The following is a 26,984-nucleotide window of genomic DNA, read 5'->3' on the forward strand; positions in this document are numbered from 1 at the left end:
TTAAAATTTTATAAATTATAAATGGGATAAAATGAAATTTTCTCATTTTAGAGAGGGTCGGGGCCCTGCTAGCTCCCTTAGCTCTGCCCTTGCTATTTAGTGTATATATTTTTTTATTTCAAAATGCCACACTAATAAATTCAACAAAAAAAATTAACAATTGGATTTGAATTTTCGAAATTTGAAATGTAGAGGGATTAAATTCCTAGGGGCAAAGCTAAATTCAACAAAATTAACAATTATACCTGAATTTTGGAGGACCAAAAATTTATAATCTAATCCTAATCCCCCTAAAAAATATTTCTACCTTCATCCCGTCTAAGAACTTTAAGATCTTTGGTCCGAGCCTTGCCCTGTGTAAATATATGGATTCTATCTCAGATTTATTTTGATTAATAAGTTACTTTGAGTTCAATTAGTTATTGATTAATTCTTTTGAAACTATTATAGCTAAAAAATTATACTTTACCAACAAATGTTGGATGCAATAGTAAACATATTGCACTATAAAAAAATACTCAAACTTTAAATTCGAAGATAATATTATTAAAAAGAGTAACCACAAACCCAAAATAATTAATCTCGGTAGAGCATAAAAAATAACTTACAATATACATTCACTAAAAAAACCCTTACTTTTATTAACTAAAAGACAAATTGGATCAAATTGATATATAAAGCCACTAACACGTAATCATTAATCATTTAAAATACGAACAAATACCCCCCCCCCTCTTTAAATTTGCTTCAATGTAGTTAACCCTACTTTAATCTCCAAATAATTTTGTTCCTCAATTCCCCAACTTGACTTAATTACATGCCTAAAAAGTTAAGTGTGATGTTAATGATTTTCGTTAAGGGATATTTATTGAAAGGTTAAATTTTGCACAAGTCCCTATATTCTTCGTAAATTTGAAATTTAGTTTTCTATTTTTATTTTAAAGAATTTAATTCCTCAATTTTCTTTTCAATTTAAAAAAGTGGGTCCAATTGTTAGCATTGTTAAAATTCTTTCTTTAAATTCAGATTCATTACAACATCATTTTTTTTAGTTACATGACTATCAAGTGTGTGAGTTTTATTTTAAAATGTCATATCAACAAATTTAAAAGAAAATTTTTAATTGTGTTGAGGGGACTAACTCCTTCAAGAGAAGTTTTTGAAATGTCATTCGTCGGCTAGTCAACTGGTGGTACCATACTTGCAAGTATGTTGCTTAAGTGCCTCATGTTTGTGGTTCAAGACCCTTGTTCGAGTCCCCCTTACTTAGGCAACTTCATGATTATTCTCACACACAACATTGACACCTCTCCCTTGAGCTTTACAAGTCCACCAACTAAGGTGTTCCTAACTCTGTAAACAAAACCTACCAGGCAACCATTTACGACACGTTGGCTCTTGGCAGAGGACGGGAAACAACCCTCACTGAGGGATAATACCTTCGATTGTTGGGGGATCGATCAATTGCTCGACAAACAACACTTTGAAAACTTCTTCTAAATGAATAGTCTTCCTCAACAAACGATGTTAACAATTGAACATAAATTTCGAAATCTAAAAAATATAAAACTAAAATTTTAATAATAAAAAATACATAGAATAAATTTCAAATAATGAAAATCACGTAGACATTTATCATATTTTAACCTTATTAAAAACGTACTTAAGGATCTGAATGTAGATTTTAAGATTCCAATTCAAGGTCTACAAAGATTTAATTAATCACAAATATTAAAATTCAGAAAAGATTTATTAAAGCATGTGACACAATCACTTTTTTCTCCCCTTTAAATGAGGAAAATATTTGGCCAAGGTTTCTTCATGCATGCCATTAGATGTAGTGGAAACCACTTAAGTGAATAGAATATGTCGATTCTTTTTTATTAATTAATTAATTGGTTCTTACAAAAGAAAATTAATTTAAGAGTAAATTGTGTCAAGGTCACTAAACTATTAGTATGTTTATATTTTGGTTAATCAACTTTAAAAAGTTAAGAAATAATCACTATATTATTTGAATGTTTTCATTTAAGTCACTCAACTGTTAAGTCTATTTTTCTTAAACTCCTATCCGTGAGCTTCGAGCGATGATTCTACTATCGGTAGAGTGAAATAGTACTCATCGATGAGGAGAAAAATATAGCTTAGATTCAAATTGATCTGATGGCGGGTGTTGAAGAAAAAAGTTGTCCAGATTTTGATTCACAGATTCGTGACATTTAAATTTGTTTCATGAAAAAACTAAACTGTAAAAGAGAAGAGAAAATTTACCCTTTTGATTTGTGCTGAAGGTGAGATCCCATAACAGAGATTTTAACAACCCAATGAATTAAATGAAAATTTTCAAATAGTTTAATGACCATTTTATAACTTTTTAAAGTTAAGTGACCAAAGTATAAAATTACTAATAGTTCAATAACCTTGAATGTAATTTATTCAAAATTTTATTAATCTGCTTTCTGTATAAAATATTAGATTACAATACATCCACAATGTAGGTGAAAAGAAATTATATAAAAGATATATTTATAAAAAATATTATGTTAAAAACATATGAGGCTTTAGAGAGCATAGTCCCATAATGTATAAGTATTTTATAAGTTTTATATAAGAATATATAAAGATAAAAACACCCTCGTAATAATATCAAATATTTTATAAATAAAATGCGTGTTTAGTCGTTTTTCAATTAAGTTTGTGTCAAGTTAACTCGTGATACAAATTTAATCATAGTTTTAAATATATAATATAAATTATTGCATTTCAAATTTTTGAAAATAAAATAAAATTATTAATGAGGTGTTAGTTTAATGGTAAAATTGAGATCCACAAAACTTTGAGTTTTTAGGCATAGAAAAAGTCAAATTGAATTCATAATTTGACACTAATTAGAAAGGTAATGGATCTTAGCAAATCAATTGAAAATTGAGTTCATAATAATTGTGATTAAATTTTGTACAATTTGCATTATTGGATGTACGTTTTAGAATTGTAAATTATTTTTATTAATTTAATAATTATCCAACTTAGATTTTTTTTCATATTTAATATTTTTATGAGTTATGCCATGGAAGATAAGGGGAGAGCTTCCATTGAAGTAGCGAAAAAAAGTTGAAAAGGTGCAAACCTGTAAAGTATGGAATATTCCCTTTATTACAATAAAAAAAAACCAGAAATTTCATAATCAATTCGTTTTCTTTTAAGAAGTTAATTACAACGTACTGGTATCACCGTTATTATTATTGCAAGAGTATGTGAGTTTAAGTATGTTGAAACGCATTATTTTTCTATTTAAACCACTATCCGTAAAGTATCTAATAGTTATCATAAAATAAAAGAAACTAAATAAGTGAGATACGTGATACATTCTTAATTTCACCCGTCAATATATCAAATAATAATATTAATTTTGTTTTATCATTTCATGTTAAAATTAGTGGTGTTAAATATTAGGGTAAACTATTTTGAATGTCACTAAATTATTAGTAAGTTTATGTTTTAGTCACTCAACTTTAAAAGATTACAGAATGATTATTAAATTATTCGAAAGTTTTCATATTAAAATTTTTGTTGTGTGGCATTCTCCGTTTGCATCGTTTGCACAAATCGAAAGTTCTTTTTCCCATTCTTTTTTACAGTTCAATTTTTTCCATAAAACAGTTTTGAATGTCATGGATCAGTGAATCAAAATCCAAAACACTTTCTTATTCAATATTTGACACCGATTGTCAAATTATCTTGAACTTAAGGTATGTTCTTCTACTCGTCAATAAATACCAATCTACTATATCGTTCGTCAAATTATCACTTAGAACTTGTTAATTAACAACTCATTAATTTAAATAAAAACTTTCAAATAATTCAACAATTAATTTATATAAGTTAAATTACTAAAATTTAAATTTATTAACAATTTAGTGATGTTACCAAAATAATTGGGAATCTTCACTAGTCAAGAGAGTGGCTTGAATGGCAGGCCAAGTGCCCAAGTCCCATAAAATTTGACTTATTTTTTTCCAGCTTTTGCAGGGAGCTACCAAAAGCTGAGTGTCCTATCATCTGCTGCATTTTTCAATGGTTGGTTGGTTGGGGACCATGATTTGAAAATCAAATCCCATCTGAAAATTTTTAAAAGTATAAATTATTAATAATTAAAAGAAATATATAATTTTACAAATAAAAAAATCCTTGATGGGAACGAATCTAAACACCATGAAAAAGTTCAAATTTTTTAAAACATTTTTATCAATTCACTAATTTTCCGATTTAATTTATATAATTATTAGGATCAAATCGATAAATATACCTATTTATATTTTCTTTTATCAAATGATATTTTCCTAAATAAAAGGTAATAAAAATACAAGGAAAAGGGAATTTTTTCAGTGTCAGGTTTCTGCAAAGTGCAAAACAATATTGTATTTTACGCCATCAGAAATAAATAAATAAATTAATAAAAATACAGAAATAAAAACCCAAAGGCGTGATTAAAGTAACTGTGACATATAATGTGGAGTAATGAATACAGTTGATGTTGGCAGCTGAAAGCAACTGTTGTGAATATAAAAAATTAAAAAAAATTGGACAAAATTAAATTCAGAGGAAAAATAAAGGGTTTAATTTCTAAAATAAATTATTGTAAATAAATTTGAAGAACTCTAATTGCATTAAAAAAAACTATAATCTCTTTAATCACCGTTTAATTATTTTACTTGAATTAAAAAAAACACATTAATTACAAATATATTAATTTATGATTTAATTTTATTTTAAGTCATTATATTATTCTTATATTTTAAATTTAATCTCTATATTCTTTTAATTTAATAATTGAAGTTATTTTGGTTTGGTTTATGCGTATTCAAAAAATTTTGTTCATCTGATCAATGTTACACATTCGAAAGTATTGTATTTGTAGTGAAAATTGATATTATTTTTTTTTGACTAATTTTCAAAAATTAAAATAAAAAATTAAATTTCAAATATATAAAAAATTATAAGTACTAATTATTAAACTTTTTACGACAAATTATTTCATGTAAATAAAAATTAGGGTTAAAATAAAAAAATGGTTTGAAATCCAATTGTTAAAATTCATAAATAAGATGATAATGTGTTTTAGCACAGTCAACCTACATTTTCTTACATTGACAACAATATTCATACCAATCGAGTTAAAACTCAATTATAACCATAAATTTATTAATGATTTTTACAACTGTTAAACTTCCAAATATACCTTTAAAAAAAGTAGTTTTTAATCTCCTTTTTTCCTTTTATATAAAAGACAAAGATTAAGCCTCAAGATTACTCCTTTATTCCTTTAATTAATGAGATGCTTAGTGGATACATATAGAATGATTGCACTTAATCAATACTAGCATTAGTATTATATTGGTATAAATATTAAATTTATATATAAATTTCGGTTTAATATGTAATTTGATACATAGATTTTGATTTTACGTGATTATACATTTGAAACTTGAATTATGGTTCAACTGTACACATTAAATAAATAAATACATATATTTATTTTTATATTTATTAATATAATTATTTGTAGATGTAATATATCAATGTAAAATACTGCTAATGGTTGATATTTATTAAGTTGAGTGGTAATTTTTTTTTTAAAATTTGATTGAATTTGATTCGATTTTAAATTTAAATAAAATCCAATTTAACTATCGATTATCAAAAGGTGGTTCTTTGATTATGTGGTAATGTGAATGCCTTTTAGATTATGTATTTTAACATGTATTGGAATTAAACCGGATTAAACTTGACTTACGATTTTTTTTAAGGTATATAGTATATCTTTTTATTTTGAATTTGAATTTGACTTTGAAGATAAAACTTGACCCGATCACTCTAAACTTTAATCCAATTCAATTCAGTTTGATAATAAAAAGTCAACAATATAAAACTTAATTAACTCAAACCTAGAACAATTCAAATTCGAAATAGTCTAAAATTAAAATGATTTGAACAAGTAATTTAAAATGGCTCAAACATAACCTAAAATCTATCAATACTCAAAATAATTCAAATTTAAAATTAATTCAGTCTTTTTTTTCGAATTTGAAGCCACCCTGTTCAAACTGTCAAATTGATTTAGGGTTAGTTTAGTATTATTTTTGAAAAATTAAATTCTAAGGTGCGATGAAAAAGTATTTTTGAAAATTGTGGTTTAAAATTTTGTGTTTAATATTATTGTCAAAAGTACTACAAAAATTTAAATATTTTATTTTAGACATAATATTTTAACTAAAAAAATAAGTTACTTTAAATCATATTAAATTTCATTAATATTATAATATACGAACTATCAATTTTAAATAATTAATATAAATTATTTATAAAATTTAATTTCAATATATAAATTATAATTTTTTGGTATCATGCCATATAAAAACATTTATTGTTAATATAAAATATAAATTTTAAATAATTTCTCACCAATAAGCATAAAGAAAACTTAAGAAGAGGGATTGAAGTGAAAACCTAAAATTCACTTATATCCCAAAATTAATTTGAAATAATTTAAATCTAAAATTATCTAAATGAAACTATTCATAAAAATATTTAAAACTCAAATTAATTTAAAATTAAAATTATCTTAATACAAAATTAACTTAAAAATATTCAAAAGATTTTAAAACTTAAAATAACTTGTGGTATCTAAGTTGTTAATAAATCTTTAAAAAAAAGCATTGGTAGAGGAGCTTTAGCTTTATGGATTCAGTTGAGTTTCCCTCAAAGTTGAAAGACAAAAACTGGAAGATAATATTAATAACACATCTAAGGACATAGCTGAAGGGGCAGGCAAGACCCTTTTCGACAGAATAGATTAATTACTATTTTAGTATCTTTAAACATAAAAAATTCAATTTAATCCCTTTTAGATTGTTTTAAAGAAAGAAATTGTAATTTTGACCCTTTCAAAATTAAAAAATACAATTTGAATCATTTTAATATATATATTTTTTGCTTTGATACTTAAAAAAATTTTAATTTTATCTCCACCATAGTCACATAATTTTTAAAATTTTCCCCTCCTCAACTCAAGTCCACCTCCAAGGGTTGGAAATAAAAAGTATGGCGGAAATAAAGGAAGACTGACAGGCAACCGCAGTACAAGGAAAAAGGTTCAAACTTGCCTTTGAACAACTTACCAAAAGCTTGATCAACAAGCCGAAAAAAAAAGGATTAGAAATATGGGAAAAATCAAACTGTTCACATACATAAATTATTCATTGGAACATAAACAGTAACAAGATTGATGTTTGGTAGTAGTAGTGGTTGTTGTAACTAATAAGAAAACAACTGTTAAAACACTGATCTTTCATGTTTATTTCAGCAGTAATAACCTATTGTTTTCAGTCAAAAACACCCCATCTCTAATTATTCACACAGCATGGTTTTGTCGGGTGAAAAAAAAAATCCCTCATCTGTCACTATCCATGGTTTTTACACTTCAAGCCACCCAAAAATAAACCCAAACCCCAAACACCATCATCCATTGATGTTTTAAAAGCAACCTCCGAAAAAACATAGGATTTAAAAGGAAACAATAAGAGTAATATATATAGATATTAACGAAGAGAGAGTGTTTTTTCATGTATTTTCATTTTTGTTCATAAAAAAGGATTTTTTTTTTTTACAAATGTCAAAAGATTCAGAAGAGATAAAGAGGATAGAACAATGGAAATGGTCTGAAATGCAAGGCCTTGAACTTGTTTCTGATCCTTCTTTAAACCCCAAAATTCAAACAGAAGAAGCTTCTTCATCATCATCTTGTTCAAAGCTTGAAAGTGACAACAATGGTGGAAATGAAGAGAAGCTACAAAAAGAAGTGCCTTCAATTGGGTTCAATGAATTATTTAGATTTGCAGATGGGTTAGATTATGTATTAATGGGAATTGGTTCACTTGGAGCTCTTGTTCATGGCTGTTCTTTACCTATTTTCCTTCGTTTCTTTGCTGATCTTGTTAATTCCTTTGGTTCTAATGCTAATAATATGGACAAGATGATGCAAGAAGTTCTGAAGGTTTCACCTTTAAACCCCCAAAGTTTTCATTTTTTATTTTGGTTTAAGTCCATGTATTCTCATTAAGCTTTTTGTTCCATTTAGTATGCATTTTATTTCCTTGTGGTGGGTGCTGCAATTTGGGCATCTTCATGGGCAGGTTAGTAAAAAACATTGAAACTGTCTCTCTTTTTTTTTAAGATTTTTTTTTATTTTGGTCCCTGGGGTTTAATTGTTGAAAACAAAAAGATTGAAACTTCTTTTTGTTGTTGTAGAAATTTCATGTTGGATGTGGACTGGTGAAAGACAAACAACAAAGATGAGGATTAAGTATCTAGAAGCAGCTTTGAATCAAGACATTCAATATTTTGATACTGAAGTTAGAACATCTGATGTTGTTTTTGCCATTAATACTGATGCTGTAATGGTTCAAGATGCTATTAGTGAGAAGGTATATTCATAAAGTTTCGATCACTTTTGGATTCTATGGGGGATCAATTTGAACTGTTTTATTTTGGTTTTTGGTTGCAGTTGGGTAATTTCATTCATTACATGGCAACATTTGTGTCTGGCTTTGTGGTGGGTTTCACAGCAGTATGGCAATTAGCTTTGGTTACACTTGGAGTTGTTCCATTAATTGCTGTAATTGGAGCAATACATACCATAACATTAGCTAAGCTCTCTGCAAAAACACAAGAAGCTTTATCACAAGGTGGGAACATTGTGGAACAGGTAAGAAAGATAACCTTTCTCCGAGTAAAGTACTAAGGTCCTTGTATTAAAAGTTAGATTGCATTTTGCCTCATCTATTAAAAGCATAGGCAAATTAGTTCTTGGAAACTGAGGTACACGTGACTCATCTATTCTGTTCGCTCTTTCATCTAGGATACATGGATTTATTTGCCTAGTTTTTGAGTAAATGGAGCAAAAATGCAATTTGACTCCTACTACATGGACCCTCATGATACTATTACCTTCTTTTTCCTCTGTTTCAAAATCTGGGTATTTGCTAATGTGACTTAAATTGCAGACAATAGTTCAAATCCGGGTTGTTTTGGCTTTTGTCGGTGAATCGAAAGCATTACAAGCTTACTCATCAGCATTGAAAATAGCAAAAAAGATAGGTTATAAAACTGGATTTGCAAAGGGAATGGGATTGGGGGCAACCTACTTTGTCGTGTTCTGTTCTTATGCTTTGCTTCTTTGGTATGGAGGTTATCTGGTTAGACATCATTACACTAATGGAGGACTTGCCATTGCCACCATGTTTGCAGTTATGATTGGTGGATTGTAAGTACACCGTTTTTCGGTAAAAATATCATGAAAGTCTTTGTACCAAGAGTTAGATTGCATTTTATTCCATTTATTCAAAAAATGAGCAAATTAGTTTTAGTTTTTGATCAAATGTACAATGAGTAATTTACCCCTTTTTTGAGTAGAGGGAGCAAAATGTAATCCGACTTCTAGTATAAGATCCTCATAGTACTTTTACCACTGTTTTTCATTTTTTTGGGGGGGGGGGTGGTTGAACTGTGTTTTAAGTCAAAGATTAAAACTTTGAATTGATAGGGGTTTGGGACAGTCTGCACCAAGCATGTCTGCATTTGCAAAGGCTAAAGTGGCAGCAGCAAAAATTTTCCGTATTATCGATCATAAACCCGGTATCGATAGAGATAGCGAGTCGGGTTTGGAGTTGGAATCGGTTACTGGATTAGTTGAGTTGAAAAATGTGGATTTTGCATACCCTTCAAGACCCGATGTAAAGATTCTTAACAATGTTTCCTTATGTGTTCCTTCTGGAAAAACCATAGCTTTGGTTGGAAGTAGCGGTTCGGGGAAAAGCACCGTGGTGTCACTTATTGAGAGATTTTACGATCCTACTTCAGGTAAACTATGAGATTAAAATGAGGGTGCCATCGTGTTTTTAAAGTGTCGGTTAATACGATGTGCTTTTGTAGGGGAAGTAATGCTAGATGGACATGACATAAAGACATTAAAGCTAAGATGGTTAAGGTCACAAATAGGACTTGTAAGCCAAGAGCCTGCACTTTTTGCTACCACCATTAAAGAAAACATCCTCTTAGGGAGGCCCGATGCGAACGATATCGAGATTGAAGAAGCTGCGAGGGTGGCTAATGCTCATTCATTCATTGTGAAGCTACCTGATGGTTTCGACACTCAGGTTCAGTTCATTTGATGTCGGTTTAATAATTGCTTTCCGTTTCACCTAATATTTGGATAATGGCAGGTTGGGGAGAGAGGACTTCAACTCTCAGGTGGACAGAAGCAAAGAATCGCTATAGCAAGGGCAATGTTGAAGAATCCGGCAATCTTGTTATTGGATGAAGCTACTAGTGCACTAGATTCTGAGTCCGAAAAGCTGGTGCAAGAGGCCCTTGATCGGTTTATGATTGGGAGGACTACTCTCGTAATTGCTCATCGGCTTTCAACCATTCGGAAGGCTGATCTTGTAGCTGTACTCCAGGATGGAAGTGTTTCGGAAATCGGTACGCATGATGAACTTATGGCCAAAGGAGAAAACGGTGCCTATGCTAAACTCATTCGGATGCAAGAGGCAGCACACGAAACCGCCCTTAATAATGCTAGAAAAAGTAGTGCAAGGTAGCTTCCGGTCTCATGTGTTAATGCAGTCTTGCTTGTTTTAGAATGTTATCGGTTGTTATGATTCTTCTGCAGGCCATCTAGTGCTCGGAACTCAGTAAGCTCACCAATCATTGCCCGGAATTCATCATATGGCCGCTCACCATATTCACGCAGGCTGTCTGACTTCTCTACTTCGGATTTTAGCCTTTCCCTTGAGGGATACCACCCTAATTACCGAATGGAAAAGCTTGATTTCAAGGAGCAAGCGGGTTCCTTCTGGCGTCTTGTGAAAATGAATTCACCCGAATGGATTTATGCTTTAGTTGGTTCTATAGGATCCGTTGTTTGCGGCTCCCTTAGCGCTTTCTTTGCTTATGTGCTGAGTGCTGTTCTCAGTGTTTACTACAACCCAGACCATGCTTACATGATTCGAGAAATCGGGAAATACTGCTATCTGTTAATTGGACTTTCATCGGCTGCACTTCTCTTCAACACACTACAGCATTCTTTTTGGGATATTGTGGGAGAAAATCTCACGAAACGGGTGCGAGAGAAGATGCTGACTGCAGTGCTGAAAAATGAAATGGCCTGGTTCGATCAGGAGGAAAACGAGAGTGCTAGGATTGCTGCAAGGTTAGCTCTTGATGCGAACAATGTACGATCAGCTATTGGAGACCGGATTTCAGTTATCGTGCAGAACACGGCACTCATGCTTGTTGCTTGCACTGCTGGTTTTGTTTTGCAGTGGCGCCTTGCCCTTGTCCTCATTGCAGTCTTCCCTGTGGTTGTAGCAGCCACGGTTTTGCAGGTTTGTTTCTAAATCCAACTAAAAACTGATTAAAAGCCGATCAATTACCTCACAATCAACTGTATTTCTTGAAATTTTCGACAGAAAATGTTTATGAAAGGTTTCTCAGGAGATTTAGAAGCTGCTCATGCCAAGGCCACTCAACTAGCTGGAGAGGCCATTGCCAATGTAAGAACTGTTGCTGCATTCAATTCCGAGAACAAAATCGTTCGCCTTTTCTCCTCAAACCTTCAAACTCCATTGAAACACTGCTTTTGGAAAGGACAAATTGCAGGAAGCGGGTTCGGGGTAGCTCAGTTTGCACTATATGCTTCTTATGCACTTGGTCTTTGGTATGCTTCATGGCTTGTGAAGCATGGGATCTCTGATTTTTCCAAAACAATCCGAGTCTTTATGGTTCTTATGGTCTCTGCCAATGGTGCAGCCGAAACATTGACCCTGGCTCCAGACTTCATCAAAGGAGGTCGAGCCATGCAATCAGTCTTTGAACTTCTTGACCGTAAAACTGAGATTGAGCCTGATGACCCGGATGCCACACAAGTTCCAGACCGGCTTCGTGGAGAAGTTGAACTAAAGCATGTAGACTTCTCTTACCCTTCACGTCCTGACATCCCAATTTTCCGGGACCTTAATCTCCGCGCCCGAGCCGGAAAAACCCTTGCCCTTGTTGGTCCAAGTGGATGTGGTAAAAGCTCGGTTATTGCACTTATACAAAGATTTTACGAGCCCTCATCCGGACGTGTTATGATAGATGGAAAAGACATAAGGAAATACCACCTCAAATCGCTGAGAAAACACATTTCAATCGTTCCACAAGAGCCTTGCCTCTTTGCTACCACTATTTACGAAAACATCGCCTACGGACATGAATCTGCAAGCGAGGCTGAGATCATTGAGGCAGCTACACTAGCCAACGCCCACAAGTTCATATCCTCAATGCCTGATGGTTACAAAACGTTTGTTGGGGAGAGAGGGGTTCAACTTTCCGGAGGCCAAAAACAGAGAATCGCCATCGCAAGGGCTCTAGTGAGGAAAGCAGAGCTTATGCTGCTCGATGAAGCAACCAGTGCCCTCGATGCTGAATCTGAGAGATCAGTCCAAGAGGCTCTACACCGTGCTTGCTCGGGTAAAACTACGATTGTGGTGGCTCATCGGTTATCAACAATCAGAAATGCTCATGTCATTGCAGTAATTGATGATGGGAAAGTTGCAGAGCAAGGATCCCATTCACATTTACTCAAAAACTATCCTGATGGATGTTATGCACGGATGATACAATTACAAAGGTTCACAAATAGCCAAGTTTTTGAAATGACCTCAGGCTCAAGTTCATCAAAACAAAAGGAAGTCAATGAAAGAGAAGGTTAATGAAGAGAACAGTAGGGGGAAAAGGGGGCATATCCTATACCCTCTTCAAGATATTTTTTGGGTGTTTACTTTTGGATTTAATGTTTGGATATAGTATATAATATATGTTCATTATCTTCATGGATCTTTTTTAAAGAAATGATAATGACAAATGAAGTTCCTTTGAGATTGAGAAATGGATTGGTTCTAAGGGAAGTCAAGGCTCAAACCAATGGTTGTCTAAAAGCAGACCAGACATTGACTTAGCTGTCACACCTTGTATGGAATTCAATCACTTTCACAAGTTTGATCACATGGATATAATTCAAGGGTGATTGTGGATGAGGACCTTAAGAGGAATGACACATTTGGTACTTTAATCCAAGCTTTTGAATGAATGGATTCATGGCAATTAGGGCATTTATCCCATGGGTTAAAGATGACAAGCTGAATACATGCCAAGATTCTTAACCCTCCCACAAAAATAAGCTAATTTTTGTCATCTTTCATTAACTTGACAACTAAGGTATGTTTACATTGAAAGACACTTTTCTACACAAATCATGATTTTAAATAATAATAAAAATTAATAAACAAGCAATTTTTCAACCGTACTTTAATTTTAAATTGAGATTTTAAGTTAAAAAGCCAAAAAATTTAAATTTTGAAAAAACGCTTTTCAATAAAATTACTTTTTTATCCACTCATTAAATATTCTACTTTATAACACGTCTAAAATAGCCATTTTATGTTCTCATAAGCAATTATGGACAATAATGGTAAACATTATCAAATTTTTCAAAAATATTTTTTCACAGCATTTTTCAACCTCAATGGAAAACTGGCCCTAAGTCTATTTTTGCACCTGAACTTAGCAACAAAAATCATTTTGGTCCCTGAACTTATAAAAATGTAAAAGTTCGATGACATGACACTTTAAGATTATGCTACACCATCACTTGAAAAAAGTAAACTTAATGATATGACATAATCTCAAAGTGCCACATCATTGGACTTTTACAATTTTCCAAGTTCAAAGATCAAAATGAACCTAATTGACAAGTTCAAGTATCAAACTAGACATAGTTGCTAAGTTCGAGGGCCAAAATTTGCATTAACCCTATCCTCTAAAAGCAAAGAAATGGACCATGTTGTTGCATTTTCTAACTTGGATATGCATCATAATTCACTACTACCCTCTTCCCTATTACAGCTTTACTGTCTAACAATGAAGAAAGAACAAATGCAGTATAAGAACTTCTAAACTTGCTTAAATCCTAATAAGCTATACTTTCTAGTATATCCTTCTATTTAAGGTTCATAAGCATTCTTCAAGCAACAAAGAAATGGTAACCAAGTAAGAAATACTGCTAATGTCAAGCAGTTTTCATTGGATATTTTACAAACTGGCTCATTAACCTGATAAGGAAGAAACAAATAATACTCAGTAAGACAGTTGGAGACCAATAAGTGATCTATCATCATCTTCATCATATGATCCACCACATCGACCCCAACTGAAGACTTTAAGATATGATAACACAAAAGAAAAACAAATGAACTAAACCAATTACGCGGACAAGCATTAGTATATGGAAGCAAAATTGATTTAAAAGCAGTAACGCAACCGGTCTTCATGGAATGGAAGACCTCTCATGGCACCAGCCATCATGGATGGGAGCCAAAACATAAAAGTGGCTCACATTTTCATTAATGCCGGTCCATTATCCGGCATACCCATCCCAGCAGCCAACTCAGCATCGAGTTGAGTATGTGGTGCAGGCCCCGACATTTGCTTCAAACTGCACCAAACAAAGATTATCTCAAACAAAGCATTCTTTCATCTATGAAAAATAAGCTAAGTGCTAACCGCAAGCGTTAGTATCATGTAAGTCACTTATGCTAAATTCGTTAAATATGTAACTCGGCACGTAATCTCAAAGTTGACTTCGTCTAGAATTAGAACATAAGTAGCATATGCATGCCAAGTCATAATGTAATTTGATACCAAATTCAATGACTCATAATGTAAATAACCCAAAATTGCTCACCGTTTCTTGTGACGTTTCGTCTTGAAATGTTCATCCCTCACAGACGAATTCGCAAAATATCGGCTGAAATTAATAGAAAATAACAATATATGTTTAAATTAACAATTCTACCATATTACAATTTCAATTTTCTTTTTCATTTTTGTAGTAACAAAAACAATACCTTAATCGAATTAATGAAAATTAAATTCATAAACAATTATATACTTACTCGCAGTGTAAGCAGTAATATTGTCCCATTCCAGGCAAATCTTCATCGCGAGGTAACGGCTTCTTCTCGGTATCACTCTTTTGCAGCTCATCATAAACGAGGTCGTCACGTGAATGGAGAAAACTCATCGTCAAGGAAAAGAAAATAGATTTAAGTGTAAAAACTTTGATCATAAAATAATGAAAATTTAATTCAATGAAACCGAAAATTTAAAAAAAGGATATCTTTGAGAAGGAATTTGTCACGGCGAGCTGTTTTGTGGGAAAATCTTCGCTTCTTTACTTTCCTGCTTGGACATTTTCCTCCCATTGTTTCCTTTCGATGGGAACTTAGGGTTTTGCAGTAGGACTCCTTGAGAAAACCCTAATCGAACAAGGAGGATAAAAGAGGAGAGAGGGCCGCGAGGCGGTGCTTGTCTTTGACTTTTATTTGACTTGGTTGATTAATGAACGATGTCGTTTCAGCGTCACATCCTCTTATTTTGTGCCTTCAACCTACCATTAATAAGATTACGTTTTCCTCGCTCAAATTCAAAGATTTACAGAATACTCATTGAATTGTTTGAAAATTGTTATTTAAGTTAATTGGATGGTTGAAATTATTGCTATACATCTCTTTTTGCTTGCACCGGTTATACTAATTGAAAATTTTCTTTCTCCTCTTTTTCTACAATTTAATTTTTTTCATGAAATAATTTTAAACGTCACAAATTTGTCATAAATTTGTAGATCAAAATTTAAATAACTTTATTCTACAAACTATACTAACCATCAGATCAACTTGGATCTAAAGTATGATTTTCTACCCATCGATGAATTCTAATCTACTATACCAATCGTTAAATCATCACTTGAAGCTCACTAGCAAATTTAAAAAAAAAATGACAACCTAGTAATTTAAATAAAAATTTTCAAATATTCATAAAAACTTTCGAATAGGTAATTTATCCAAAACTTTAAACCCCCAAACTTAAATCACCATCCATTTTAAAATTGTATTTAATATATTTAATTAGAATATATAAATATATATATAAAATCTAAGTTTAAAACACCCTCTTAATAAATTCTATTATTTTCAAAAACTTTTCTTTTGATTTTGATTTTTTTAGATTTAACTCCTAACAGCAATTCAATGAAGGAAAAAATACCATTTACTTTAAAAAATATTTATGCTAACACAATGTTTCAATGTGTATGACAGTAAGTACTATGGAAGTAGAGATTGTCTTTGTGCCATTATAATATAAGTTCATTGACTAGTTCATTCTATGATTCTGTATTCTAATACAAATAAGGTAATTTTCTACTAAAGTGAGGTCAACGTAACAAGGCAATATAGGACAGAAACAATTACAAAAGCAAGATCATAAAGATGTAAAAAAGCTGAAGGACTTGCTGGAACCGATACCCTACAAAAACCCTTCGAGAAAACGGAGTAATCCCAGCTTATCGTGGTGGTAAATATTGTGAGGTGAGGATCATCTTACAGGGGAACCTTCTGGCATATTACTTTACACAATGTACAAATTGGATTGTTTGTGCATGGAACTTGACTATCAATGTTCATGCTTCACACGTGCTTTTAGAATTCCGGGGAGAGGCGGTGACGTAGGAGGTCTGCCCGGTGTGTTTGTCATTGGGGGTGGAACAATCTGTTGTTGGTACATCGCGGACATGCTAGAGCCTTCACCATCTGCAGAAAAATTGTGTGCCATTTCGTCACTCCCTGGTCTCTTGCAGAATTTCATTGCCTTTAAAACATAGTTGTCGTCGTGGAGCTCGAATGGAGTGCTGTAAATAGAACGCCAATAAGATGAAAAAGAAAAGGTAACAAATAAATCTAACTAGTAACTACCCCTCTACCCTGATGGGCCGTTCTTTCTCTCTCTTTAGCATTGTACGGTTTTACCATAATGGATGTGCTAGGCTGTTCTTACCTATTGAAGTCAAAATGCACCAACTGCATATCTTCCGATATTTCTACCTCGACAGCTGCATGAGGGCGTGTCTACAATTTCCAGATGACAAGAGAAACAAGAGATGAGAAATTAAAACACTTTGTATCAGTTCAGTAAGTGCTTACTTCATTGATAGCCCACTAGCCTTAATAAAGAAACCTCATTGTGCTCCTTTTTCCTTCAAGTTTTTTGCAGTTAAGAGTTATGGAAAGTGATATAGGTTTGATAATGCCACAGGACTGTTAATACAGACATTTCGAAACTCTTGTTCAAGAAGGAGAAATAAGCATACAAATCCATCATTATATTCCACTTGTCCAGTAGAAAAAGACATGGTAGAGCTTCTGGTTTTAAGTCATCAAGTAGGTGAACTCAAGCTGTTTTACAGGCAATAAATTTTAAAGCCCAAACAGAGTTAACCAAAGAACCAAATACTGGTTATAGACAAGGAAAAATTGAAGTAAAACAAGCATATATATGCAAATCCTAACAAAACCAGCGCTCACTCGAAAACCGTAATGAAAAGATAATTGAATTGAGTAACAGATGACATGAAAAGGTGGCTGATCATACATTTTTAATTAAACAGAAATATGGAGAATCATTAAATTTAAGATCGGTTCATAAACCCTAAACCCTAATAAACAAAGAATTGTGGCAAAGCTTCAATGATTGGAGTTTCTAATTTTGTACAAGAATGAAAGACTTGAGAAGACAACAAACCTGCACCAGGATAAAAGGTAAAGCCACACCCCCATTCAGAGGATTTCCTGAGCTGTACAATTGCTCATTTCGCTGTATCAAATTCTGAAGACCTACAAACTAAGAAACAAGACAACTATTTTAACAAAAGATGGCATGCAAAACGACCAAGTGAAACTCGATGTCCTAAAGCATCTTTCTCTCTCTCTAAATGCAAGTTGATGATAGCAAAAATATGGAACTCTCAACAAAAGGGCATGTGAAAGTAATTTTTATTTACAAACATGTGAAAATTAAGTATGCTATTCTTACCTGTTCCTCCAATTCATGAAGATAGGCAGCTTTTTTTTCAATCCTATTTCTCAGTCCAAGCCGTTCAGTCTGTATTAATTAATTTGAGAAGCTTGTTAAGCTAAAAATTACATTCTTGGCAGATTAAACCTACTTAACATAAGAAACTTAAAAATGGAGCCATATTGTCACCTTTAGATCTTCTATATCACTCAAGCTAGTACGCGGAAGTCCCTTCCACTGTATTTCTTTTTTATCCTTAGATATAATATCCATCGCCATTAGTACATTCAGGGCATCATAAACCCTTCGCCGAATGTTTTTCTCATCATACTGCCGCTGTTGGATATAAAAATAAAATGAAATATATATAAAACAAACAAACAGACAGACAGACAGACAAAGGAGATTCAATGGTGTTAGTTTCACTCTCTTAGGGTAAAAGATAGAAGTTTAGGTTGTCGAGATCAAGGAATCCAATACTGACATGTCGAAAGAATTGCAAACCTGATCTGGTGATGCTATGTTATTGCCTGGATCAGTAAACTCAGCAACAAGTTCATCTGCCACCTGGGAAAAGCTTTCACTCTCAGATATAGACATAGGCTTAGAGCTAAGTTGTTATAAGCAGACAAAGTAGTAACGGTCCAACACTTTGAAACTTTAGGAAATGAATGCATAAGTCCAAGTGCAGGAAAGTGTGTGTTTGCTAGCACGAGAAGAAAATACTAGCATTTAAGAATCACATTTTGATATGATGTCAATTTGAAAGATAAACAGTATCATTCTGCTTGAAAGTTTGAAAGGTACATGAATTGTAAGCATCAATAATGGAACTCAGTTGATGCTCAAAATAACAAAATCACTTTATACATGCCATTAGTGATTAGTAAGAAATCAGTGTAAAACAAAGAAGTTGACAAGAAAGGAATAACTGGAATATCAATTTGTCGAGTCTACTCTTCATTTATAGCTCATTTGCACATTTGAAGCTTCTACGAGGCAATTTTGGAGTTATACATAAAAAAATTCTATATCTTACTAGTATCATAGTCTCGCAATTAAGAGTTATGGCATGCAAATCCTGACCCACAAGGAAGAATCAAATGCATAACTAGTTCAGACCCTGGTTAGGCAACAATCTCTATATCTAATCCATAAACGCAATATCAAAGAAAATGAAATTTAGCTTCTGAATATAGCACATAACAAAGAAAGAATAAATTCAGGAAAAAATTTGAACATTTTGGCAAAATGGCTTGAGCATATATATACAACCATAAGCACTGATGCAATGACCATTAATAAGTTTACCAAAACCAACAAACATGAATGAAAGAGCGACTTTCAGAAACCAACGGACCTCATTGTACGTGGTTCTTCCCTTGCTCTCCACTTTTTCACAAACTGAATGAAACCAAAGACAGTTCAAACAAGAAATTAGATAGCTAAGCCACAACTGCTAACTCAACTACAATATGCATGGCAGAATAAGGAGCACAATATGTGATTGAACTTTAATGCAATCTTTTACGACCCAAAAATTACACCTTTCATGCTAAATTGACGGAGTCCTCTGCCACTCTTATCACCACCAACTGCACGTTGACCTCTCTTTTTCTTTTTACTACTGAAATTAAAATTGGCAATCAGTTAAATCATGGAATACTCTGATCATCATAACAACATAGTATGATCAGTCCAGTGCTAAGCAGTATGAACAAACCAAATGCAGTCACCAAAAAGTTCAAAAGTTTCACTGATATAAATTCTTTGGTATTATAGCCCATAAACAATGTCCATTTCAAGCATAATGCAATAATGTTTACCAACTTCAACCATAAACAAACACAAATTTACATTATGAAAGCACAACTGAAGACTTCTTCTTCCATCTACCCCAGACCCTCCTCCCCCCCCCCCTTTTGTTCAAAAACCCACAATTAAATCAAACCATTAAACATAATTATCATAATCTCAAACTAAAAGGGCACCTAGAAAAGAAGGAAACACTCACCCAACAGCACCTTGAGATCCAGCATCATCTCCGTGAATATCGAGATGGTTCAACCTTAAAAAAGTGTTCTCACTAGCAGGCGTCGCCATAGCTAGCTCACTCCGGCTCGAAGGAGAGCCGACACTACCACTAGTCGAAACGGATTGACCCGAAACAGTGGTGCCCCACGACCTAGAAGCACCTATCTTAGTTCGATTTTGATCCCCATCTTCTTGGTGGTTATGGTTTTGAACACTGTTACTACCAGTTACCATACCTAAAGAAACCAAACCCAGAGGTCAAAATTAAAAATCAAGTGAAGTTTTAGGGGTTTTGAGACCTTAAGAAAAGTGGGCACTGGAGTTGAAGGGACGTCAATGAGCATAATCAGTAATAGCTTGGCACCAAAAATTGTTGATCGTTATCTGTTTGATTAAATTCCTGAAAGAAAAGAAAAAGGAGCATGAAATTGAGGAAGGAGGGATTCTAATAAGGGAATGCAGGAAAAGCCAAATTTCAGCTTTCAACTTTCCAAAGGCTTTGAAGAGCTGTGAACGAAGGTAGTGGAAAAGAGGGAAATTTTATTTGTGAGGGTTTGGTTTTTTTGGTTGAAGAATTAAAGTGGGGTTGAATAGATTGGTCCAAAGGGCCCAAATTGGGTTCAAGGATTGATATGGGTTCTAACAAATAAGGGTTAATATATTATTTGGTATCTAAGTTTAGATTTAATGTTTAATTTGGTACTCAAGTTTGGCTTCAACGTTCAATTTGGTACCTGAGTTTTTTTCTTTGTCCTAATTAAGTGTGTATATATATTAATAGAGCATACTTGTCAAACATTCATTGGCTACATGATGTCCCTTGGCTTAAGTGCCAAATTGAACTTTGAAGTTAAGCTCAAGTATCAAATTGAGACAAAAAAAAAAAAATTGGACTTTGTAGCCAAATTCATGTACCGACTTAAGTCAATTAAAATTTAATAAAATCGAATAGAATAAGATTTAGTGCAATCGTATGGAGCGATTCGAGTTGATTTTTTTTTCTTTGCTTAGTTTATCTTATACTAACCCAAAATCAAAGTTATTTTTGCTTAAACTCAGTTTTAATTCAATTCATATATTTTTTTGTCTAAGTACTTATGTCCAATAGTCACGTTGGGTTCTAACTAAATTTAAAATCGAGTTGAATTAGAACACTAAATGAGGACCAAAGTCTTCCAAAGTTACAAGAATCAAATTGGATACCTTAGAGGTATCAAACTCCCTACTATTTAACTCGTAATTCAACCGTAACTATTTTTTAGATTAAAATATGTTTATAAGTTTTTATACTTTTCAAAAATTTAAAATTTAATCCTTGTACTTTTATTAGAAATAGTCCCTCTATTTTTTAAATTTTAAAATTCATGTTCATCTATTAACACTATTAATTTTTTTGTTAAACTTGTTAGTGTGGCATTTTGAAACCAAAAAGAAAAAAAAACCTTACTTGGTAACTATATAATTAAAAAATGACATTGTAATAAACTTAAATTTTAAAAAAAATTAACAGTATTAATAGTTACACCTGAATGTTGAAATCTAAAAAGTACAATGACTAAATTCTAAATTTTTGAAAATTACAATAACTTATATCATATTTTAACTTTTATCATTAGTGAAAATTTATGAAATTAGCAAAATAGGAAAAAAAAAAGAAGAAGAAAAAAATGGTAGAAATGAAAGAAGAAGGTTATTTAATGGATTCAAACAAGAATTTGGGATGCTTCATAAATCATAAATAAATAAACTAATGTCATTGGATTCATAAAGTGGGGGGTGCATTTGATTAAAGCTTTTAACTTACCTAAATCTCATTTAATATTCTCATTAAAAGTTTACCTAATCACAACATTTTCTTCATGTGGTCCTGGGGTGTATCGAAGGATGTATCTAGGGGTGTTGGTAGTGTCCGACCTCTTTAAAATGATATTTTTTTAAGATTTTAAATTAGTAAACATAAAATTATGTCTTGACCCCTTTAAAATGATAAAAATTTGATTTAATCCTTTAAAAATTATAAAAATATAGGCTATTAAAATGGTGAAATTACATTTTTACTATCTTAAAAATTACAATTTATTTTTTGCTCTTTAAAAAAAATTCTGACTTCACCCCTAACGTGTGCTAAAAGTGTTTTAATTGGATCCTAGACTCAATAAATTAAACTCGTTTAGTGGAGTTTTATCGTTCATGTTATATAAGTCATTCTAAAAAATATATATAAAAAGGGATCATTTTTAAGTCATTTAATATAACTTCAAAAGTGTATAAGTACAAATATGGAAGGCTGAAAAGAAGATTTTGATAACTTGAAGTTCTTTCTTAAAACCCTAAAAAATTGAAAAACTTCAATAAATTCTAAAGAATGTAGCATCTTTTTGACACAATGATTAAGACTACCCATAGTTTCCCTCAACACTTAAATAGAAGGATAATACGCTTTAGTACACTTGAATTCAAGTTCTCTTGCACTGGCAAAAATACCCATGCCGATCGAACTAAGGCTCAATTGACAATAAACCGATTGTTTTAAACATTAAAAAATAGTTTTATGATTATACCTAAGTAACCCAATCCAATAAAAACTAAAATCTAGCCCAAGTGTCCAATAAAAAAACACTAACATAAACTAAAAACCCAACCCAAATATAAAAAATATAACCCAAACCCAAACCCAAATTAATATTTATAAATTTATAGTCACAACTTTATATAATTTAGTTATAATTTTAATGTATATTATATAAATAATACATAAATAATTTAATCAAAAACCTAAATCCTGCTTCATTTACCAATTCCCAAATCTGAAATTCCTATCCCAAAGCCTAGCACCATTTGCACCGCCATCAGCCCCTCCTCGACTGTCACCTACTACTGCAGGCCACACGACCACACCCGTCCAACGTCCACCACCAGCAAGCAATTGAAAGCAAAGTAGCAAGGATAATGCGGCCATGGAAGGCAAGAATTGAAGACAAAGAAGAAAAGGAAAGGAAAGCAAGCTTTATCACGTAATAGAAGGTTTGAGTGTTTAAAAGAGATTTCACATGCAAGTTGGTTGGATTAATTAGGCTAATCTCTAATTTTTGGTTTATTTGATTATTGTTATAAAAAAATTGAATCGATTTAGTGTGCACTTTTTTTTTCACCTTCTATTTTCTTTCATGAACTTATTGATTCAACCATAAATTTTTTTTTATGATATGTTCTTAATTGAACAAATTCTAATCTACTAAAGGTGAATTGCTCTAAACACAATTATTGTACAATTTCGTTTTTGATGTTTTCTTTTAAAAAAGATATTTTATTTTTTGAAATTATATATTTCAAAATAATTACAAATATGTCAATATTAGTACGTGTGACTGATGTGGACAATTATTTTTAAAACTTTTGTAAAATTTTTAAATTTTTTAATTTTAAGAAATACATGTTACCATGTCACTTTCATTAAAATTTTAATAGTCGTTAAAATTTTCAGTAAAATTTAAAAATATACTTCAGGGAAAAGATTGTATGAAACAGTGACGCCACGTCATCTATATCCCTTTCTAATAGTTTTATGTCACATCAGTACTCTTATCCTAAATTTTAGGATTTTATCCTAAAAAAATCAAATCTAAATTAAAATACTAAAATTCAGGATAAAATCCTGAAATTCAGGATAAGAATACTGAAATGGCATAAAACTATTAGAAAGGGATACAGATGATGTGGCGTCACTGTTTCATACAATCCTTTCTCTACACTTCACGTTTAAGAAAAACAAATTTAATATAAAATGTTTTAAAATAATACAATTATAATAAAAAATGCATAGGACAGCACTAACTATATTTATTTATTAATTTAGTCCCTATAATTCCACTGCAATTCAAGAAATTACGTGGTGGATATAATAAAAAACTGATATTAAAAGCAAATAATTCTCAACACTAAGATCACATGGTTGAATTAAAAAAAGTTGATTTGCGTAATTGTGAAAGAAATCACATTTTCACTAAAGCTATTTATAAACCCAATTTTTGTCAAAATATTAACACTCAGTTCTCCTTTTGTTTTTCCTAAAGGAAATTAAGGATTTAATTAAATTAAAAAAAATCAAGCGAAATAGATTGTACGAAATAAGTTGAATAAGTATGTGTGAGTGGAGAGTCGTGGTATGAACACAAAGAGAGTAAGTTAGATTGTTTTTGAATGTATAGTAATATGTATTTTTTTGGCGAAGTTGAAAATATTAGTAGAGCCTCAACAAACCGGGATAAAGACAAGCATAAAGCTTTTTAGTTCGACGAGTCGTGGTGAGCTACAAGTGAGTGCATTTGTATATCATATTTTAGCATGAATTATGAGATTTAAAGAGTCGAACTGAGGCTTACAAATCCCAATTATAGTATGCGAACCTCGACTTTTTCCTGGTACAACTTCTTGCAATTTTGTTTGAATTGTTGATATCCATGTTGTGCAAATTTAAAATGTATGTGTATATATAATATATATACGTATAGGGGCTTTGTTATTTTATATATAATATATATGAGTTTTGTTGTTATATATATAATATATATTTACGAGCATAGGTGTTGTTATAGGCCAATTTTGGCCTATTTACATTAAACCCCATGACCCATGACCCATTTACATTTTTTACAAAACCATTAACCCACTTAAACCTTAAAACCCAATACAAAACAGCCCAATATCTAACCCAAACCCGAATGGCCCACTACAACCCATTCCAACCTAATACCCACCCCAATTTCATCAGCCCAACATCATCAAACCCAATCACATTCAGCTAAACCCAATTACCCATTTGCCTATTTTTAAACCCCAAACCCGGGAGCCCAATTAACCTACCCCAAACCCATTTACAACCAGACCCAAACCCATCGAACCCACTAACCTAAACCTAGCCCACTTACAACCCCAAACCCAAACAGAAACCCTAATCAACCAAACCCCCCACTTGCCCCCTACTTGCGCCGCACGCCCCTCAACCTTGGCCACCACGCCCCAAGCGTCTGACACTGCTCCACCTTGTCGGCCACCACGCCCCGCGCATGCTGAGCCATCACACACTCCACCATCCATGCCCATTCCCTGCAATCAGGCAAGACAGAAGCAATAAAAAAATTAGGCGAAAAAGGGTTATAAAAACCCAAATCAAAAACTGCAAAAGGGGTTCCTTTTTTCTCTTTTCTTATTTTCGGCAGTTTAAAAACAAAGAAACAGAGAATACACACATTAGTTTTTAGGAACAACAATAGATCAGTATTGAAGATTATTCAAATCAAAACCCAGATCAAGGAAAAAGGTGAAAACCCTATTTTCTTTCCTATTACCGAATCGTTTTTTTCTTTTCATTGGCTTTTCTTTTTTTTTCTATACTCTAATACACTCAAACATATATAAATACAATATTATAAAAAATATAAAAACAAAAAACAAAAAAATCTAAAATTTTACCTCCTCCGGCCACCGTGCACGGTGGCCGGCGCCGGCGTCTGCGACGGTCCGGCGATCGGACCGACGCCCTCCCCTTCTGGCCGGAAATCGCTCTGGGCCCTCCCTCTCCCTCTTTTCTCTCTTTTTTTTCTTCCTCTAGTCTCAAATGATTTAAAAATTTTTTTTTTAACTTTTATAGGGGACCAAAACGCACTGTTTTGGTCCCCCCTGTTTAATAATAAAACGACGTCGTTTTGGACACGGGTTGGGTTGACCCGACCCGCTCCAACAGGATCCACGTGTTTTCTTAGAGAGGGGTTATTTGCGCGTTTAACCCCTCCGCTTTTTAAACATATTGCAATTAAGTTTCTTTGTTATTTTAATTCGACCCTGGAATCTTACTCGTTTTTTCAATTTAGTCCTTACTGCCACGCTGCGTTTTGAGGATCAGGTAATATTGCTGTTTTGGTCCTTTCACGTTCCTCGCGTGTTCTAATAAGTCCTTCCTTGTTTACTTATTTTTAAATTTTGCACCAAAATGGCGTTTTACGTTCAATTTAGTCCTCTTTGTCGATTTATTGTTTTATTTTCAATTTACCTGCTTTCATTTTCTGTTATTTATCGATTTTAATATTTATATTTATTATATTAAATGTATTTATTGCATGTCTTAATGTATAATTATTTATATATGCATGTGTATGTATGTATTTGTGTTTAGCCTTTTAATTATTTTATTTTAATATTTTAATGCTATATTTGTCTTTATATATCAATATTATTATTATCGTTATTATTATTATTATTATTATTATTATTATTATTATTATCATCGTAGTACATGTTTTGTTATATATGTAATTTATATATTATGTATATTATCATTTTATTATACATTATGTATATGTTGAATGTTGTATTGTCCATGCATTTTACTATATATGTACATAGCTTTAATATATATAAGTATATCTTCATGTAATATTATTATATTTTTTATGTATTTAACCTTGAAATCATATGTGTATATTATGTAAATGTTTTAATATTATATTATATATGTTTTTTATATATGTTATGTAAATAAATTTTTAAATATTATATTTCATATATATTATTATATGTATTTTAATATTATTAGTTATATATTTCTTATGCTATTATATGTATATTTCTAATATTATATTGTATATTGCTAATACTATTATTTATATCTATATATATATGTGTATAAGTATGTGTATAGTGTACAAAATAGTTTTCTTATTATTATTATCATTTCTAAGGTACGTATGTATTGTATATGTTCTATATATGTTATATATATTTTTAATATTACTAGTTATATATAGTTCTTATACATTTCCAAGTACATATTTTTATACCATCTTATGTATATATTTTTAAATACTATATTATATATATTTTATTAGTACCACATTACGTATATATCATGTATATATTTATTTTTACCCATATTGTATTTATTA

General features: G+C 31.8%; 3 protein-coding genes across 5 annotated transcripts; 1 reads left to right on the forward strand and 2 right to left on the reverse strand.

Moving 5' to 3' along the window:
* The first annotated feature begins 7,475 nt into the window (after window positions 1–7,475).
* Window positions 7,476–12,978, forward strand: LOC107886807 (ABC transporter B family member 1). Its single transcript, XM_016810885.2, has 10 exons — window positions 7,476–8,053; window positions 8,138–8,192; window positions 8,308–8,483; window positions 8,564–8,764; window positions 9,063–9,322; window positions 9,602–9,918; window positions 9,991–10,214; window positions 10,281–10,654; window positions 10,730–11,444; window positions 11,529–12,978. Exons 1-10 carry the CDS (start codon window positions 7,670–7,672, stop codon window positions 12,810–12,812), a joined length of 3,990 nt encoding a protein of 1,329 aa, XP_016666374.1. The 5' UTR covers window positions 7,476–7,669; the 3' UTR covers window positions 12,813–12,978.
* Window positions 12,979–14,149: 1,171 nt separating this feature from the next.
* On the reverse strand, window positions 14,150–15,600 carry LOC107886808 (zinc finger protein 593). Its single transcript, XM_016810887.2, has 4 exons — window positions 15,278–15,600; window positions 15,054–15,162; window positions 14,843–14,905; window positions 14,150–14,593 (listed from the first exon to the last, which is right to left on the reverse strand). The coding sequence occupies exons 1-4, from the start codon at window positions 15,360–15,362 to the stop codon at window positions 14,491–14,493; spliced, it is 360 nt and encodes a 119-aa protein (XP_016666376.1). The 5' UTR covers window positions 15,363–15,600; the 3' UTR covers window positions 14,150–14,490.
* A 663-nt stretch (window positions 15,601–16,263) lies between these two features.
* LOC107886809 (transcription factor-like protein DPB) lies at window positions 16,264–20,645 on the reverse strand. Of its 3 annotated transcripts, none has more exons than XM_016810888.2 (9): window positions 20,024–20,645; window positions 19,557–19,636; window positions 19,370–19,413; window positions 18,514–18,576; window positions 18,199–18,345; window positions 18,028–18,096; window positions 17,737–17,835; window positions 16,993–17,063; window positions 16,264–16,846 (listed from the first exon to the last, which is right to left on the reverse strand). In XM_016810888.2, exons 1-9 carry the CDS (start codon window positions 20,275–20,277, stop codon window positions 16,612–16,614), a joined length of 1,062 nt encoding a protein of 353 aa, XP_016666377.1. In that variant the 5' UTR covers window positions 20,278–20,645; the 3' UTR covers window positions 16,264–16,611. The 3 variants fall into 3 exon arrangements, with proteins under 3 accessions (XP_016666377.1, XP_016666378.1, XP_016666379.1); XM_016810889.2 differs by having other exon boundaries at window positions 19,557–19,633; window positions 20,024–20,606; XM_016810890.2 differs by having other exon boundaries at window positions 18,199–18,342; window positions 20,024–20,606.
* Window positions 20,646–26,984: the final 6,339 nt, after the last annotated feature.

The sequence above is a fragment of the Gossypium hirsutum genome, chromosome A01 (genome assembly GCF_007990345.1).
Source record: "Gossypium hirsutum isolate 1008001.06 chromosome A01, Gossypium_hirsutum_v2.1, whole genome shotgun sequence".
In the NCBI taxonomy this organism is placed as follows: domain Eukaryota; kingdom Viridiplantae; phylum Streptophyta; class Magnoliopsida; order Malvales; family Malvaceae; genus Gossypium; species Gossypium hirsutum.

Excerpts from the sequence above, each read along its gene's own strand:
- LOC107886807 (XM_016810885.2), top strand. The coding sequence starts at position 7,670 with ATGTCAAAAGATTCAGAAGAGATAAAGAGGATAGAACAATGGAAATGG. Across the intron at positions 8,054-8,137 it reads TGATGCAAGAAGTTCTGAAG|TATGCATTTTATTTCCTTGT; the intron begins GTTTCACCTTTA and ends TGTTCCATTTAG. Across the intron at positions 8,193-8,307 it reads TTGGGCATCTTCATGGGCAG|AAATTTCATGTTGGATGTGG; the intron begins GTTAGTAAAAAA and ends TTGTTGTTGTAG.
- LOC107886808 (XM_016810887.2), bottom strand. The coding sequence starts at position 15,362 with ATGGGAGGAAAATGTCCAAGCAGGAAAGTAAAGAAGCGAAGATTTTCC. Across the intron at positions 14,906-15,053 it reads TATTACTGCTTACACTGCGA|CCGATATTTTGCGAATTCGT; the intron begins GTAAGTATATAA and ends TATTAATTTCAG. Across the intron at positions 14,594-14,842 it reads ACGAAACGTCACAAGAAACG|TTTGAAGCAAATGTCGGGGC; the intron begins GTGAGCAATTTT and ends TGTTTGGTGCAG.
- LOC107886809 (XM_016810888.2), bottom strand. The coding sequence starts at position 20,277 with ATGGTAACTGGTAGTAACAGTGTTCAAAACCATAACCACCAAGAAGAT. Across the intron at positions 18,577-19,369 it reads GAAGAACCACGTACAATGAG|GTGGCAGATGAACTTGTTGC; the intron begins GTCCGTTGGTTT and ends AGCTTTTCCCAG. Across the intron at positions 16,847-16,992 it reads GTGCATTTTGACTTCAATAG|CACTCCATTCGAGCTCCACG; the intron begins GTAAGAACAGCC and ends TTCTATTTACAG.